The sequence below is a fragment of the Mustela nigripes genome, chromosome 5 (assembly GCF_022355385.1).
Source record: "Mustela nigripes isolate SB6536 chromosome 5, MUSNIG.SB6536, whole genome shotgun sequence".
NCBI lineage: Eukaryota > Metazoa > Chordata > Mammalia > Carnivora > Mustelidae > Mustela > Mustela nigripes.
Genome location: NC_081561.1, coordinates 87,579,045 through 87,594,998, shown reverse-complemented (window position 1 = coordinate 87,594,998; position 15,954 = coordinate 87,579,045). Strand labels below are relative to the sequence as shown.

General features: G+C 38.1%; 1 protein-coding gene across 1 annotated transcript in view; it reads left to right on the top strand.

Moving 5' to 3' along the window:
- Positions 1-1,389: 1,389 nt before the first annotated feature.
- TXLNB (taxilin beta) overlaps positions 1,390-15,954 on the top strand; it is a 63,640-nt gene continuing 49,075 nt past the window's right edge. The window contains exons 1-3 of the mRNA XM_059401575.1: positions 1,390-1,483; positions 3,736-4,179; positions 12,162-12,253. Of these exons, the coding sequence (XP_059257558.1) occupies positions 3,750-4,179; positions 12,162-12,253 (522 nt within the window). The 5' untranslated portion in view covers positions 1,390-1,483; positions 3,736-3,749. The remainder of the gene's footprint in view (positions 1,484-3,735; positions 4,180-12,161; positions 12,254-15,954) is intronic.

The following is a 15,954-nucleotide window of genomic DNA, read 5'->3' as shown; positions in this document are numbered from 1 at the left end:
GAACAGTTATCTATATATAACTTATACCTCCCCTGAACTCAGAGAAAGGTGTGAGAAATTGGGGATGGAATATTTTAGTTCTTCTTTACTACTGTAACAATTTACCATGAATCTAGCAGCTTTAAAACAACACAAATTTATTGTTTTACAGTTTGGGAGGTAAGAACTCCACAATGGGTTTCACTGAACTAGAATCAGGTGTCAGCAGAATTGCATTCCTTCTGGAGGATCTAGAGAATAATCCACTTTCTTCCTTCTCCTAGCTTCTAGAAATTTCCCAAATCCCTATTTCTGGCCCCACATCACTCTGACCTCTTTTGGAGTCCTTTTCTGACTCTGACCCTCCACTTCCCTCTTTTATCTTTAAGGACCCTTGTGATTACAGCAGGGCCCACCCAGATAATTATGGATAATCCCTCATCTCAAGATCCTTGGTTTAATCATTTATGCATAGTCTCAATGTCTCTTTCATCTTGTAAAGGAACATATTACCAGTTCCTGGGATTAGGATATGGACATCTCTCTGGTGGCATTATGGGTATCATTATGCCAAGCCAGTCCCAAGAGCAGGAAGTCTGATGGAGGACCCATGTTCTCTAGAAACAGAAGGAAAAGGGCATGGATGTAAGGTAAGAGAAAGGGGCATTTTAGGGTGAATGAAGAGAAGGTTCTTTTCCTGAGAAGGACTAAGGAGCAAATTGAAGACATAAGAGGGATGGAAAAACTTGGAAGAGCAGCTGGTGGAAAAGGCTCCAACTCAGGAAGAAAGAGTGACTACCTCCCCAAGGGCTTATCTGCGATGTGAAGGCGGTAACATGCTTAAGGTGTGGGATGTGAGGCCAATTACACCAGTTACCATGTTTCTGAAGATGCCACCAAACCCAGCCCCAAAAGAGCCACCTCGACTAGTATTTCAAACTTTACAAAAACAACCAAAGACATCAGAATTCAAGTAGTTCTCCCACCTCCTTTTTGTTATGCCATTGGATTCCCCCCTGCCAAGATTCCTATGAGAAATCTGATGCTAATTAGACTTGCATAAGAATGGGAAAAAAAGAAGATGAATCATGGACCACACTGGAAATAAACTAAGAAATAAGAAAATACGATCTCTGCCCAAAAGAACAGTGAAAAATTATACTTACAGAGGAGCCTATAGTGAGAGTTTTAATTTTTTAAAGGACAAAACATGGAGAGTCTGATATGATCTACCAGCTGCTTCTCTTTCCTCAGATATTTGCCCAGGAGGCAGCTACTGAAAGTTGGTGTATTTCTCTCTTGCTGTGTCATACACTGTTCCTTTCCTTCCCCACCCCCTCCCTGCTCTCCTGTCGCTTTGGTGCCTGTGAGTGTGTGTGTCGTTTCTCTCTCCTGTGTTAAGAACACAGCTGCCTGCCGTTCTCCGGCTGGCTGTCGCAGCTTCTCTGACTAGCTTTTCGCAGCCTCCTGCCTCTCCTCTTTCCGCTTAGCTCCTTGTCTTCTGGTAAGTGTGACAAACACTCCTCCAAGCCCTGTAAGAAGTTGCAGGGTGCGGTTTGTGGTGTTCGAAACTTGCAACTTTGAGATTGCCCGTGAACTGTGCAAGAACTTTCCATTGTTTTATTTATAATTGAAATATGTTACTCAGGAAGGTATGTGGGTGATAATCTGCTGGATTCCCCATACAAGTGAAAAATTCTCAAAGAAGGAAAAAAAAAGCAATAAAGTGTATTAAGAAGATAAACTTTAGAAATAATTTCTTGCTGTTAATTAATTAATATGGTAAGGAACAATTTAAAAGTAGCGGAATTCTTTGACTTTTTTTTTCCTTTATGTTGATTTATCTTGAGACTACTTTTAGGAATTGAATTGTCTTGTGGTTTACAAAGATTCCGTTATTCTGTTTTAAAGTAAATGTGGGCTATGAGTTTAAAGGATATCCATGGAATTAATATTAAAAACACCATTGGCTGTGGCCTCTGAGGAATGAAGAATAAATCAAATACAACCCAACTTTTGCAGTCAGACTAGCCATACTAAAACTCCCGTGGAAAGTCAGTTTTAAATTCATTGCTTTGAAGTTGGGTTGACTTTAGATTTTATTCCATCCTCAGAAGCCTCCCTAACACTTTAAAACCCACATATGTATTTAAGCCAGTACATGTTTACTGCTTTTAGTTTTGATTTTAAAAGGATTCTCTTCCCTTGATTCACAAAGAAGAAGGGCTAAATGCCATGGCTCCTTTTAGAGGAGCTTAAAATAACTTCTGGCTGGACAGCAGGTGCCATGTATCTTTCTCCGATTTTAGGGGAGGGTAAGTTATATATAGATGAGTGTACCCAGCAAGTAGGGGTCAGGATAAAGAAATGCCAGTGACGGAAACAATAAGGCTGTTTACTGCATCGTTTAATCATAAAGTTGGTGCATTCAAGTGGCCAAGAGAAAGAAGTACTTCCTTCAAAGTGAATGAGTACTTAAGTGGGCAGCCTAGGACTGTAGGTTGAATTTTCCATTCTTGCTGGAGTCCAAGCACTTGACAGCGCCTGCCCTGAGAACAAAAGAGGAAGCTATGCAGTATGGGGAACAGTATGTTTTGTTTTTCCTCTCAGGCCACTACAACAACAAAACCTGTGCATTATGAGAACCCCATCATATTTTTATGCTGTTAATTAGCAGCATGACCATTAAGCACCATTTACAAATAAAATGCACCATCACTTAAAGGCCTAGGTCAACTCTATTGCAACCCGAGAAATGGAGATAGCCAGAAATCCTGGAATTCTTTGACTCAGCTTGGACTTCAGCCCCTATTTTCAAAGAGGCCATATTATATGGATTATTTCTCAAGTTCATTCCCTCCCTATTCATTAAACATTGCTATTTCTTAAAAATTACAGTTATCCTAGAGCTTCTTGACTGAGAAAAAAAAAGAGTTGTACTCTTTTTCTTTTCCTAAAAGAAATTCAGTTTTTATATTGGAACAAAAAAGTATTATAGAAATTCTATAAATTATTATCTTGACCATCACCATGGTTCCCAACTAGTTTGTTGGTTAATTATTCCCTTCCTCCATTCTCCATTTTATTCCAAAAATGAAGCTAGTTTGAACCTCAGAAAACATATTTTATTGATGGATAATTATGTGTTGCTCATTTGAAAAAGGAAAATACTTGAAAAACAAGAAAGTATTTCCTGTATATAGTATAATAATTCATTTATATCAATGTACTCATATTTATCAAATCTTCACTTATGAATTAGAATAGAGTTTAGGACTGCTGTTGTTATGAGTGCTTTTAGTAAGCTCTGTGGCTCTTGTATTAAATGTTTTAACTTTGAAATAAAATAACACCACTTTAAACATTTTAAACACCACTTTAAACATTTAAGACATCTCTGTACTTACAATGACCATAAGTCTACATAGAATAATGTAAGAGAGGGGTAACACAAGTTGGCTTAAGCAATATGATAAATATAAAATGAAAAACAATATCTTGAATTATTCCATTAATGTCAGTGAAAGGAATTTCTACTGGAATTAAAGACCAAAACCAAAAATGTGCTAATAGTGTGAATTGCTTTGGAAAAATGTCTCCCACTGTTTCTACCTAACTAATTGCAACATCAAGGGTTTGTGAAAGTACATTCATTTTATGTTAGAAATTGTAATTAGTAGGTGGCTTTTGGGAATATCCATACCTTTTACATATAACTGGGTTAACTATATAAAACTTGACTATGCTTACCACTAGATACTATTCCCAGTATGGAGGTGAATCACTCTGTACAGCTCTCAGGAGAACCCCAGTCAACACCTCCAGGGGACAGTTCATCATTACTGAGTCAAAATGGCCTGGAGAAGCAAGATGATAAGGATTCCTCAACCACACTCCAAACAACGGAGGATAAGGCAGGTGTGCAGTCTGAACAGGGAGTTCAAGATATCTCTGAGGAACTAAATCGACAACTGGAAGACATCATTAACACCTATGGGTCTGCTACTGAAAAAGAGGGTCCCGCCAAGGCAAAGGAGCCACCTGAGAACATAGAACCACTGGACAATGAGGATTTGGACGGTGATGAGGCCACTGAAGAGACGGAGAGAGAACACTTGTCTTCTGGAGAACCAACCACAACCAAAGAGCCTGTCAGCAATAAAGAGCAAAAATTGGAAAAGAAAATCCTTAAAGGACTAGGCAAGTAGTTATGTTCTAATGCATGACTTTCCTTTGATGATTCCTTCATCAGGAAGGGGCACTTCCTCCAACCTTTACTAAAAGCCGCATCTCATTTTTGGATTACTGTAACAGCTTCCTGTAGGGTCTCCCTACACTTCCTTTGCTATACTTGGTGCTTAGCCGCATCCTCTCAAAAGAGAAGTGAACTTTTGAACATGTTACTCACCTACCCTGTTTCCCCAGTGGTTTCTCACTGTTCTTAGGACAAAGACTAAAATTCTTAACATGGTCTCTCAGGTCCTAATGGTCTAACCCAAATTAGTCTCCCTAGCTTTACCTCCCATCACTCTACACAGCATCTGCTTCCTGGACTCTCTGCCCCTATCACCACCACCACTACTACTGACTAATGGCTAATCATTCTGATCTTCTCTATCAGTGGTTTGAACACAGCATGCTCTATCCACAAAGCCCACATATATCCTATTTTCTCTACCTAGAAATCCCTACATGTTCAGCCCTTTGGGCACTTAACTTAGCATTTAGTTCACAATTCAAGTGGCATTTTCTTAGCCCAACTCTAGATAAGGTCTTCTTGTTTTCCATTTCTGTTGTATCTTGTATCTTTCCTTCTGAGCATTTAGCAGTATATGAGAATGTTACTTTTTGTGATATTTGCTTAATGCATGTCTTCCCTTTCCCTAGCTGGTTTTAGCTCAAGAACAGGGACTGTGTGTGTATTCAGACATCACTGAATGCCTAGTGTTTAAGATAGTGGATGACACATGCCAGGTGATCAATAAATATTTGTTATAAGGATGAACGAACAAGTAAATGAAAGGGAAATTGCTTAAAGCAAAGCTAGTGGAATCTGGATTTAAACAAAATATAAATATAGAGATTGTTTATATGTAAAATGATTACCAGATTGCTGAGTTGTATGTTCTATTACTATATAAAATATTTTTTATTTCACAAAACTCTTCAAAAAGTATCAATTATAGAATGTCAAAAATTGCAGAAAATATTTTTATTCTCATTAGTTTATTGATTCAGCAAATATGTATTAATACCTCATCTTTATGAGTTACTGTACTAAGTAAACAAAGATGAATAAATCATCAAGACCCTTTGGTTAAGGAGCTATAAGCATGAAGAGAAAAACCTTGTTCTTCTAATTGTAATTGTAATCTAATATGTTTTATAGGATACTGCTAAGAACAGGCATGGGAAAATTTTAGGTGACCATGTGGGATTTTACACCAAAAATGGCTGTGAAAGAAAGATGAGTTAATTTATTTGCTAGGTTGAAAGCATGTTACTGTACATAGGAGAACACCTCTGCCTGTCTTCCTTGGTGAATTTCACTGTGACACTCTGTACAAATACCACTTTCTATATGGTACATTCCCAGACATGCTCAGTAAGGGTTAGCATCACCTTTCTTACTTCTCCATTAAATTTTCTGCATCAATCATTTGTTTATATACCTGCCTCCCAAGAGAGGTAGAAAATCTATCGGGGGCAGCTATAATGTCTTACTCATTTCTTGAAGATAGTGTGGCAAAGTGAAAGGTCATGGGCGCTGGAGTCAGAACTGGGTTCAGATTCCAATAACCAGGTATCTATAAACCCCAAAGTATGTCTGCTGGCATGGGATATCACTACCTTACTTAAAACCCATTGTGGGCAATGTTTTCAAGAAGGGCTAAAAGACACATTTAAATAGGACATTTGACTCACCCAACATAAAGAATAAAATAACCCAAATAATACTTTAAAAATATCTACCAAGTTGCAAAGTGCAAGACTGGAATCACTCAAGGGTTCTGGATATTTGGGAAAGAGAATGAAGTTGCTCTATGTTCAAAAGCTGTTTTTCCTTATCTAGCCAAGGCATTTCAGAAACATCCCTTTGTATTAGCCATCATTAAACTTCCCATAAGACAGTACAAAATCACATCATGGAGGGTTATGATTTCAAGTGTTCCTAATGGAAAATTCTTTTTGCTTTATCACTTTATAATTATTTCTACAGAGGAATATGTATGTGTTGTATTGAGGGGATATGAAAAAAAGTAGGGGTAAAATTAAAGATGACCAACTGTGGTTTCTTCTCTGTCTTCCATGAGTTATTTCAGAATCTATAGTGATGATCTAATTACCCGATAATCAAAAGAACTGTAGAGAAAGAAAACATTCCACAACTCTAATTCCACCACTCTCTCCAAGTTACCAAATTTCAACTGAATGTTTGATCAGAACCAATGTTTGTGAAGCCAGTGACCACTTGTGTCCACCCTAACTACATGTGTCTCTGAACACCATTGGAATATTCTTCTAGGCACTGTAATGTTTCAGCTACATTATGGCTTAAACATTTTTAGGCTGGTCGAAATATATAACCACCATTTTAAACGTGATTTCAGCTACCTATAAGTAAGTAGCTTTAACAGACTTCCTAGCTGTTGATCGTCTAGACCAGTAGTTTTCAAACTTAACTGTGCATTAGAACCAAATACAGAATTTATGAAAAATGCTGTTCCTGAGCACAGAAATTCAGAATTGGGAGGATTTGAGTAGAACCAAAGCACCAAGGGCAATTTTTATATAGACTGCAGAAACAATGATTCTTCTGTTTCAGAAAGTTCTTCTTCCACCCTTTTGAAGAAAAAGTGAAGTGCTGATGGTGGTCTTCTTTAGAATCTATTTGTACCTTTTATAGAATTTTAATAAATCATTTTACCAGCACCTGAAAATATATCCTTAGATTTTGCTTAGCTACTTGATCAAAGATGAGTCTTCCATTATTTCATGTTTATCCGATAATATCTGCTTTATTGGTATTTTTGAGATGATGAAACATTCTGGCTCTCTAACCTAAAATTCTCCATAGTATATACTTTGGCATATTTGAGATTTCACAAAAAGTTAAAGATTACTTACTGCCACAATTCTTTGACTTTTTCTATATACAGTGAAAATCTCCACTATAGATGGGCACAGTTTACAATATTTTCTGGACTAATTGGACCAAAGAGATCCTTCTTTCACAGAACACCTTTGATTATTTGGGAAATGTCTCTACAACCCAAGTACCCAGGACTTATTTTTCCCTGAGAGATTTCATATGCTCCCCACAATCAACACACTGTACACCAAAGCAGTTAGAGGAATGTTTTTAAATCTCTTTAGTGGATAGAGCCATTTTCCCCTTGGCATCTGAACTGAAAGAGACAAAAACAGAGACACGTCTTAAGTAACTGACACGTCTTAAGTATCTCCCTCACTGCTCCCACCCCACCCTCCAGACTCACAGATTCTTATTAATCACTTCTCTGCCAACAGTACGTGGGCCGCACAAGCACCACATAGTAATAAGCACAGAACAATGATAAAATATAATATACTTTCTGATATTCCGGTTGATAACCAATTGAGTAGAAAATCAGAGGTTTGAAGCATAAGCCTGGGAAGAAAACAAAGCTGATCCACAGGTCCAGTCTGAGCTCAGAATACATCTAGTCAACCCACTAATTTTATAGACAGGGAAATTGAAGCTTAGAGAGTTTAAGAGTCTACAAAAAAAAAGGTTACTCAACTAGTTGATGTGATTGTGAGATGAGTCATAAAGGAAGCAAGGGGGCAGAACTGAAGTCACTAATATTGCAGGACTGAAGATACATACAAAGTAATTGGTATATTGGTTAAGGAGCATTTACCATAGCTCAGTTAATGGTTTTGCCTTCAGTTACAGGTGACTTTCAGTTGTACCTACTGAGGAGCTTGACTAAGATGGTGGATTCCAAAATGTCTTTAGAAAACCATTTTCTTACTCTTCCTTAGAAAGGGTACTTTCCCAGATGATTTGTTTCATCCATTTTTAGCTTGATTTCTAGTTTCACTGCAAAAGGGGAATAAACTGTTGCCTTAATACAACTGCTAAACTTTTGGAAGAGATAGTAGGAGACCAGAAGAATTCAGGGAAAAGAGGAATCAACAGAGATGGCAAGGTTCGTGAGTAGATTCACAGGGAAGTTAGATTTTAGACCAGGTCCTAAACAGAGAGAGAGATTTAAAGAAATAGGTCAGTTGGGACAGAAGAATATAACTTGAGCAAAGTAATTAGCATTCTCTTCTGATCAGAATTAGGAATAGATGTATTCATTTCTTGCTGTTCTTCCTGGTATTTTTCTTTTTCATTATAAAGTTTTGTTTTATTTTGTTTTCCCTGGAATAATCTCTTCATTTTTAGACTCTTAAAGGGTTTTTTTTTTCCTTTTAAGAAAGTTTTCTTTATAGTTAGAGTCAAGAAATTACTAATAATTCAAACATATCATCAACTGACCTAATAAGAAGTCCAGGTCCACTCCCCAACTGGGTGAGAGGCAAAAGTTCCAAGTACATAAAAAAAAAAAAAAAAAAAAAAACAAGGTGACTAAAACACAAAAGATATAAAATGTTGGCCAAATAAAAACAGTGTAACTAGAAAATACAGAGTAGACAGTATTTTCAAAACTGATAAGCCATTAAAACAAAGCAAAACAAACAAAAACCAGACTATGAGAAGCAACAATGAGGGATAAGAGAATCCTGATAAGTTTTAGAAGTCTGTTGTTTTTTTCCCCAAAACATTTTGGAAAGACAAATATACCGTCCAAACATTGTTAATTTTATTGTTGTCTAAATCAAGATAAAAATGGTTAAATTTATTCCAGTCATGGAATCAACAAATCTTAAATGCTAAACTCAGAACCCATTTAGTCAACTTAATAATTTTATAGAGAGGAAAATTTAGGCCTAGAGAGTTGAAGAGTCTATAAAAAGGGTTACTGTGTCAACTAGTCAGTGACACAGTCTGTTTCAGAACCCAGGGTCTAGTCCTTATCCTTAGTCCAGTGTGAATTTAAATACACTGTCCTTATAGTCAACATACACAAATCTTATTTCTCTCAAAAGATATCTATAGATACTCAGAAATTATTTGTATCAGAGTCACTATTTTTAAATTATGTTAGAAAACATAATTAACATTGAAATTTGAATCTGGTTCTAACATTTGAAACAGAATATTCACGATCTTTTCTAGCTTTAAGATTCTGCCATAACACATAGAAAGCAGGGAGGGAGAAGAAAGACACACTTGTGTGTCCAAGACCAAATTTTAGCCCCAAATTTCTAGAAGATAATTTTGGTAGAGAAAAAGTCAGGGTTTAAACACTTATCAAATCTGCATAAACTTAGTATAAATAGTTACCACTATGCCAAAAGTTTAAGAAAAATTCCCATCCTCATTTATATAGCTGACTTCATTATCTCAATTTAAGTCTTTTAATTTCTTTGATATAAAAATCTTTCCTTTGTAGTATAATACTCCCTTGGCCTACAACTGTGCCTTTGGCCATAGCCACGTGTGACACAGCCGTTCTTGTTGCTCATGTGGCCCTACCCCCTTGTAGACTTACTACTCAATTGAGTGTTTTGTGAAGGGAGGGCCATATACCCTTCATGTGCCTTCCTCATTTTCAATGGGGACTTCAGGTCTGTCCCTCACTTTTTTTATGACTAATCTCACAATCACACTGCTTCGGAATGACACACTGGGGGAAAGACAGGTCACTTGTTCCTAATAAAATGTCTCTGACAAAAAGTTAGTTTGTCTCTCGTGTCTGACAATATCACCAAATGATCTCATTTCTGTGGAATTGTAATTACTGCCTCTAATAGAAGATGAGCAATCCCTTTCCTAGTTCTCTTCTCCATGATAATACCACACAGCATTCTAGTCTGGCAAACCAATGGAAGCCTAAAAATTAAACTCCCTGATGTCACAAATTTATTCATTCTGTGCATGCCTATCTCCAAGTTTCTGGATATTTGTGTAGTTTTTGTTGAAGGGCAAAATCAGTTTTGAAGGATAAATTGATGCTTCTGAATGTTGACCTTTTAGGCAAAATAACAGGATGTGAGAGCAGAAAGATCTCCTTTAGGGTGCCCTAAACAAAACCCTCTTCTCACGGTTAAAGAAAATAAAAAGTTAAGATACTTGGTGTGGAGAGAAAAAAGAGACTTATTGTACTCACTCAAATGTTTCTATCTCCCTCAAATGAGACACATAATGGTTTTATGTGACCATAATCATACTGAGAGGTTTCCTAAGCATATATTCAATGGCAGAGGTGAGAGTAAGATCTGTCATTCACAAAGTCAATCACAGAGTTGTCTTCAGGACAGTCTTCATTTAATTCACCTGCTACTAATGTGCACATGTTGGCTTTGCTTTGTTCCACTATTACCGACATTTACTGAGAGCTTGCCATGGAACAAACATGATCTCGGTTCTGGGCCAAATCTGATCCACAGCAATCTCTTTCCTCCAATAGATGGCACTCACTCAGGACAACAGTCTTCATGTGGCCCCTTTCCCAGACTGAAGACAAGGGGAAGGGATGTCCCGACCAATGCACATCTCTCCTGGTTGCTTAAGAACGAACTCTGAGCACAGGCACAGGGGAGATGGGGCAGCAGTGATGACCAGTTTAAACTTGGCTCAATATGTCACAGGCCATAATTGGAAAGCTGGTGGGATGCCTCTCACACCCACCTTCTCCCGGTCTTAGGCCATGTCTCTAATCTGAACTGACTCACTGGGCAGAGATGGACAAAACCAGCTGTTAGCAATGAGGTCATGTTTTTTAAGAAAAAGTTTCCTTTTATTTCTCTGAGTTTCCTGGCATCCAAATTCCACATGGGAATGAATTGATTTAGAGCAAGTAGACAAACCTTGGATTCAAGCCTTGACTCTGCCAGTGTTAATTATGTAACTTTGGACTTTGCTGGGCCTTAGATTTTTAATCTATAAAATTAACCATTTGTCTGAATCTTCTTTAAAGTCCTTCTAGACCTAAAATTCTTTGATGCCATTAGAGTTAGCAGATATAGCAAATAAAAATACAGTATGCCAAGGAGAATTTGAACTTCAGTAAACAATGAAAAAATTTTTTAGTATAATCATGTCTCACATCCTGTATTTCACTGGCAAGCTTAGTTTCATGCCTCTCCAGGATAAAAGCAAATACTCTAGCAAAAGGGAAATGCCTATTCTTGGGGAAAGGTTGTCAAAGTTGTTAATATTCTCACATAGATTTACATCAGGAAACATGGCCTCTACTGTGTGGATTGACCTTCCTATTCTAATTAGACAGACTGGCTGTCACTCTGTTCCACCTTGATCAGACAATTTGAAAAGACATCATCAGGGGTACATGCAGGCCCCAGGGTCCCTCTCCTCCCTTCCAAAACTCAGCCCAATGGCCACTTTAAAACAAGATTTCCAGGCCCACAGAAAGGCAAATGGGGAGGCTGAGCTGAAGAAGACAAAAAGAAGAACAATGAGGAAAGAGAAGAATCTGAGATTCACCATTAAATAATCATGAACAGATGAGTCTTAAAATGTAGCATAAACTCCAAGTGGGATCAGAAAAGGAGACTGTCAACAAAGATTAAGCCTGGGTGGGAGGAAGGAAGGGCCAGGAAGGTTGAACCCAGTATCACAAGAGACCCAAAAAGGCCTGTGGATAAGAACCTCCAAGTCTTGGCTTGGTTTTCCTTCTATGTTGATTTAATTCTCTGCTAGGTAGGAAATATGAGCGGAACATTCTCATCCAAACCTCACAGAATGCATTCACACAGAAAAACAAGACAACTGGTTACCCCCCAAAAGAGAGAAAAAAAAGTACTGAAGGCAGAAAACAAAACCCAAAAATGGCAGATGAAACTGTCCAGACTCTGTGCTTTGGACTGGAAGTCTAGAACCGCACGCATCAATGCAGGCAGTTCGGTGGGCGTCAGAAATTTTGATTGGCTGCTCTGCCTCTTTTTTTTTTTAATTAACCAATGGGGGAAAACAGGTGTCTTATACAAAGTCAGCATTTTTTATTCTTTTGAATATTTTCAAAACATTTTTCTAAATGTCTTGATGGGTTTTGTTTTCTTTAAAGGCAAAGAAGCCAATGTGTTGATGCAAAATCTGAACAAGCTGCAAACACCTGAAGAAAAATTGGATTTTTTATTCAAGAAGTATGCTGAATTGGTAAGATGAGCTCTTTGTGCCAAAGAGGTTCAGGCCCTGGAGCTGAGAAAAGGCCATTCATTTTTCGGGGACCTCATTAGAGACCATAGCTGGTTACCTCACACAAGCCAAAGCAAGAATCCATAAGAGCAGAATTTTTTTTAAAGGAAAAAGAAAGAGAAAAACTGAGGAAAAACAGCACAACCAAGAAAGAGGATAGCGCTGGAGTCTATTGAAGTCTAACCTTCAATTATATGTATAATTTGGGGAACAGAAGAGAGAATTAGAGATCATTGAAAATTGCAGATATTTTAAACTTCTTTTGGGGTTTGTAAGAACACAGAAATATACTCGACCTAAAGGCAAACTTTCATTCAGTTCTTGTGCCTAGGTATTTTGAGGAGCCCCCTCAGGAAGGCAGAGGGATGAGTTTTTCCTACCCTCAGCTTGTGACCCCTTTTCATTTGAGCTTGAAAACTCTATTCATTCAGTCAGTCAGTCATTCAACCATTCATTTTTCCTCTTTGATCTACATTCTTCTCCCCACCCCACTGTGGCAGTGTTTGATGTGGGTTGCTTTATGCCTAGTTCTAGGTCCTCCCCAGGCAGGGTCCCTCTGAATAAGGCCATTGGGAGGCAGGGAAGCCGCTCAGAGACATCAGAGAATCTGTGAAGGGCACTGCCTCCCCGCCAGTACTCTTCCAATGGGTCAGTTTGGAAAAAGAGGAGGGTTCAGTGAAACCAACTTCTCTGTGAGAGGAGTGCCATTTGAGGTCTGGGCACTACTCCCCAGGGTGTGCGACCCTCCACAGAGATGTGACATTCTCTTACATGATGCTATCCAATGTGCTCCTCCTTCCCATCGGCTTCCTTTTTTTGTTTTAAGATTTTATTTATTTATTTGCCAGAGAGAGAGAGAGAGCACAAGCAGGGGAAGGGGCAGAGGAAGAAGCAGGCTACCCAAAGAGCAGGGAACCCAAGGCAGGGCTCAATGCCAGAATGCTGGGATCATGACCTGAGTCAAAGGCAGACACTTAACAGACTGAGCCACCCAGGCATCCCCCTGGTTGCCTTTAAAAATATATTTTCTTCATTTAAGAAAAAAAAAATATTTTCTTTCTTTAAAAAAATATTTTCACTCACTTATGTCTTTTGGACAAGCAGTGACAGGAGAATGACACTACGTCCACAGAGCAAAACACTTCCTCCAAGCGGCAGGCTGAAGGCAGATCTACCTTGCAGCTAATGAAGTTTGGTTCAGAGCCTCTCACTAGCATGGGCCCCTCTGAGGCTCTGGATGCAATTCTCTTTTTTTAATTTTGAGGGTTGTTTCTGTGTGCTTTGTTTTTTAAAAGAAAGCCTCCAAAACTGAATGAACTTCAGGCACACAAGCGCCTCATCTTAACCCTATTGATGGACTGGAGTTTAGCAAGTGACTTGTTTTCTTTCTTTTTCTAACTCCCGTCCTGCGGGCATGTTCCTCCCTTTCTTCTGTCACCTTGCCTCATCTTCTTGGGCTGAACAGTCCTGCAATAAGCCCAGAGGGACTCCAAAACCCTGAGTCAGCGGCTGGTTGTTTAACTATGCCAACAATTTTTAATTGTTTTTTAATCACATAAACCCCATATCATGATGATATGAGAAAAGCTGCAGACACAAGCAAATATATCACTAATCCCATAACCTAAAACACAAACTTTATCTGTCTTCATTCCCAGTTCTGCTATAGAAGAAGATATAATTTTTATAACAATTACTATTATAAGGTTGATACATGATTTGGTATCCAGTTTTGATGACTTATACGATGGACAATTTCCCATGCAGTTTAGAGTCTTTATAATTATGTTTTGTAATAGTTGTGTCATTTTTCCATGGAGTGGCCATTATATCCTGGTTCTCTGATTTGGGGACACTGGATTCCTTCTACTGTTTACTTTACCAAGTACTGCTGCACTACACATCGTCATGCATTAGATCTGTTCCTTCTCCTTCATTTTATGATCCATGATCCCAATCCAGAATTGGGATTACTGAATCAAACTGCATGAATGCCTTTTGGTTTTTCAGGTGTTTTTTAAATGGTCATAGTATTTTCCAAAAGAATGGCAAAAATTTATAAAGTGAGTATCAAGTGTTTCAACTTGTTTTTATCACAGCTTGTTTAACCTTAGCTATTAACCATCCATGAGCAGTTTCAATGCCATAAAATAAGTTTGGTTTCAAAAATATTTTTCCCAAAAATAAGGCCCCCATTCTGGGTCCATCCTTGATCTCTTTGGTACTTTCTAATATCGTTTTCCTTTTGCCCCTCTGATTTACCTCCTTTTACCAAAGCCATTCATATTTCTAGTGCCATGCTCCATACTTGACTAGATTGGGCAGGGTTCGAGCCATATGGGAAGCCGTGGGAGGGGCTGCAGCCCTCAGCAGCACATCAGAGAAGCATCACTTGTCCCGTCTGCCTGAGATTCTCTTCCTGAGCCACAGATGTTCACCCTAGGAACTTCCTCCACCTACTCACCTTCCCAGTCAGGAGTCATCCGATGAAGGTTATCTTTCCAGAGAGCCTGCTCAACTCAAGCCTTACTTACTGTACATTGGCATTTATATCATGTCCTATAATAAACTTTAAAATCCAAAAGGTCATTCTAGAAAAAATGAATAGGAGAAAATTGGTCAAAACCCCATTAAATTCCCTTTTCAGAAAGGAAAAATTGTGAATAATTTCAATCTTCTACTTGGAGACAAAAATCATTGCTCACTGATTTGGATATTAATATTAATATAAAATGTGTCTGACATGTAAGTGTTAACATAGAATAAATCATCAAATTCAAAGCTGTGAATCAAATTGCCACTCTAGCTAACTCACCCTTCCAGATTCTGAATCCTATAATATCACCTACTATTGTTTAATAAGGATACATTTATTTAAAAAGATACCACATGACCTGGAAGAAGTACTTTTTCTAAGTGTCCTCAGTTTTAATGTAGTTACAACAAATCACTAATACTATTCTGATTTAATAATTGGCATTACTTTATTTTAACTTAATAATAAAAAAGGGAGAGCAAGAAAAATAGCAGATAAAAATCTAATATGCCTGTCACAATAGTATAGAAGCACTGTGATGTCTAATTGCATCATTAAATCACTAAGTCAGGAAGAAATCTGACTGAAGTTGACTTGGTTGCAATATGTTCACTTTCATTCATTAAGAAACCATATCTGGGGGCACCTGGGTGGCTCAATGGATTAAAACCTCTGCCTTCGGCTTGGGTCGTGATTCCAGGGTCCCGGGATCAAGTCCTACATGGGGCTCTCTTCTCAGCGGGGAGCCTGCTTCCACGTCTCTCTCTCTCTCTGCCTCTCTACCTACTTGTGATCTCTAACTGTCATATAAATAAATAAAATCTTTAAAAAAATATATATGTATTCACAAGTCTGAAGTATTTGAATAAAATTAGCCACAGGCTTTAAAAAATTGTCAGAAAGTTAAGGGTTTTTATTTAGAGCATTCAAGAGAGACCTAGCTAAATGTCAAAGGTATATAATTTTGCAGTAAAACTAGAACATTACGTGGTTGATAAGCAAGTGAAGTCATCTCTTCCAACGTAGGAAACCCACATAGGGTACCCTCCTCCTGGTGCTCAGGTAAATCCATATGGGGCAGTGCTCCCCCACCAGGTACAGTAGTCAATGTCTGTCTGGAGATGTT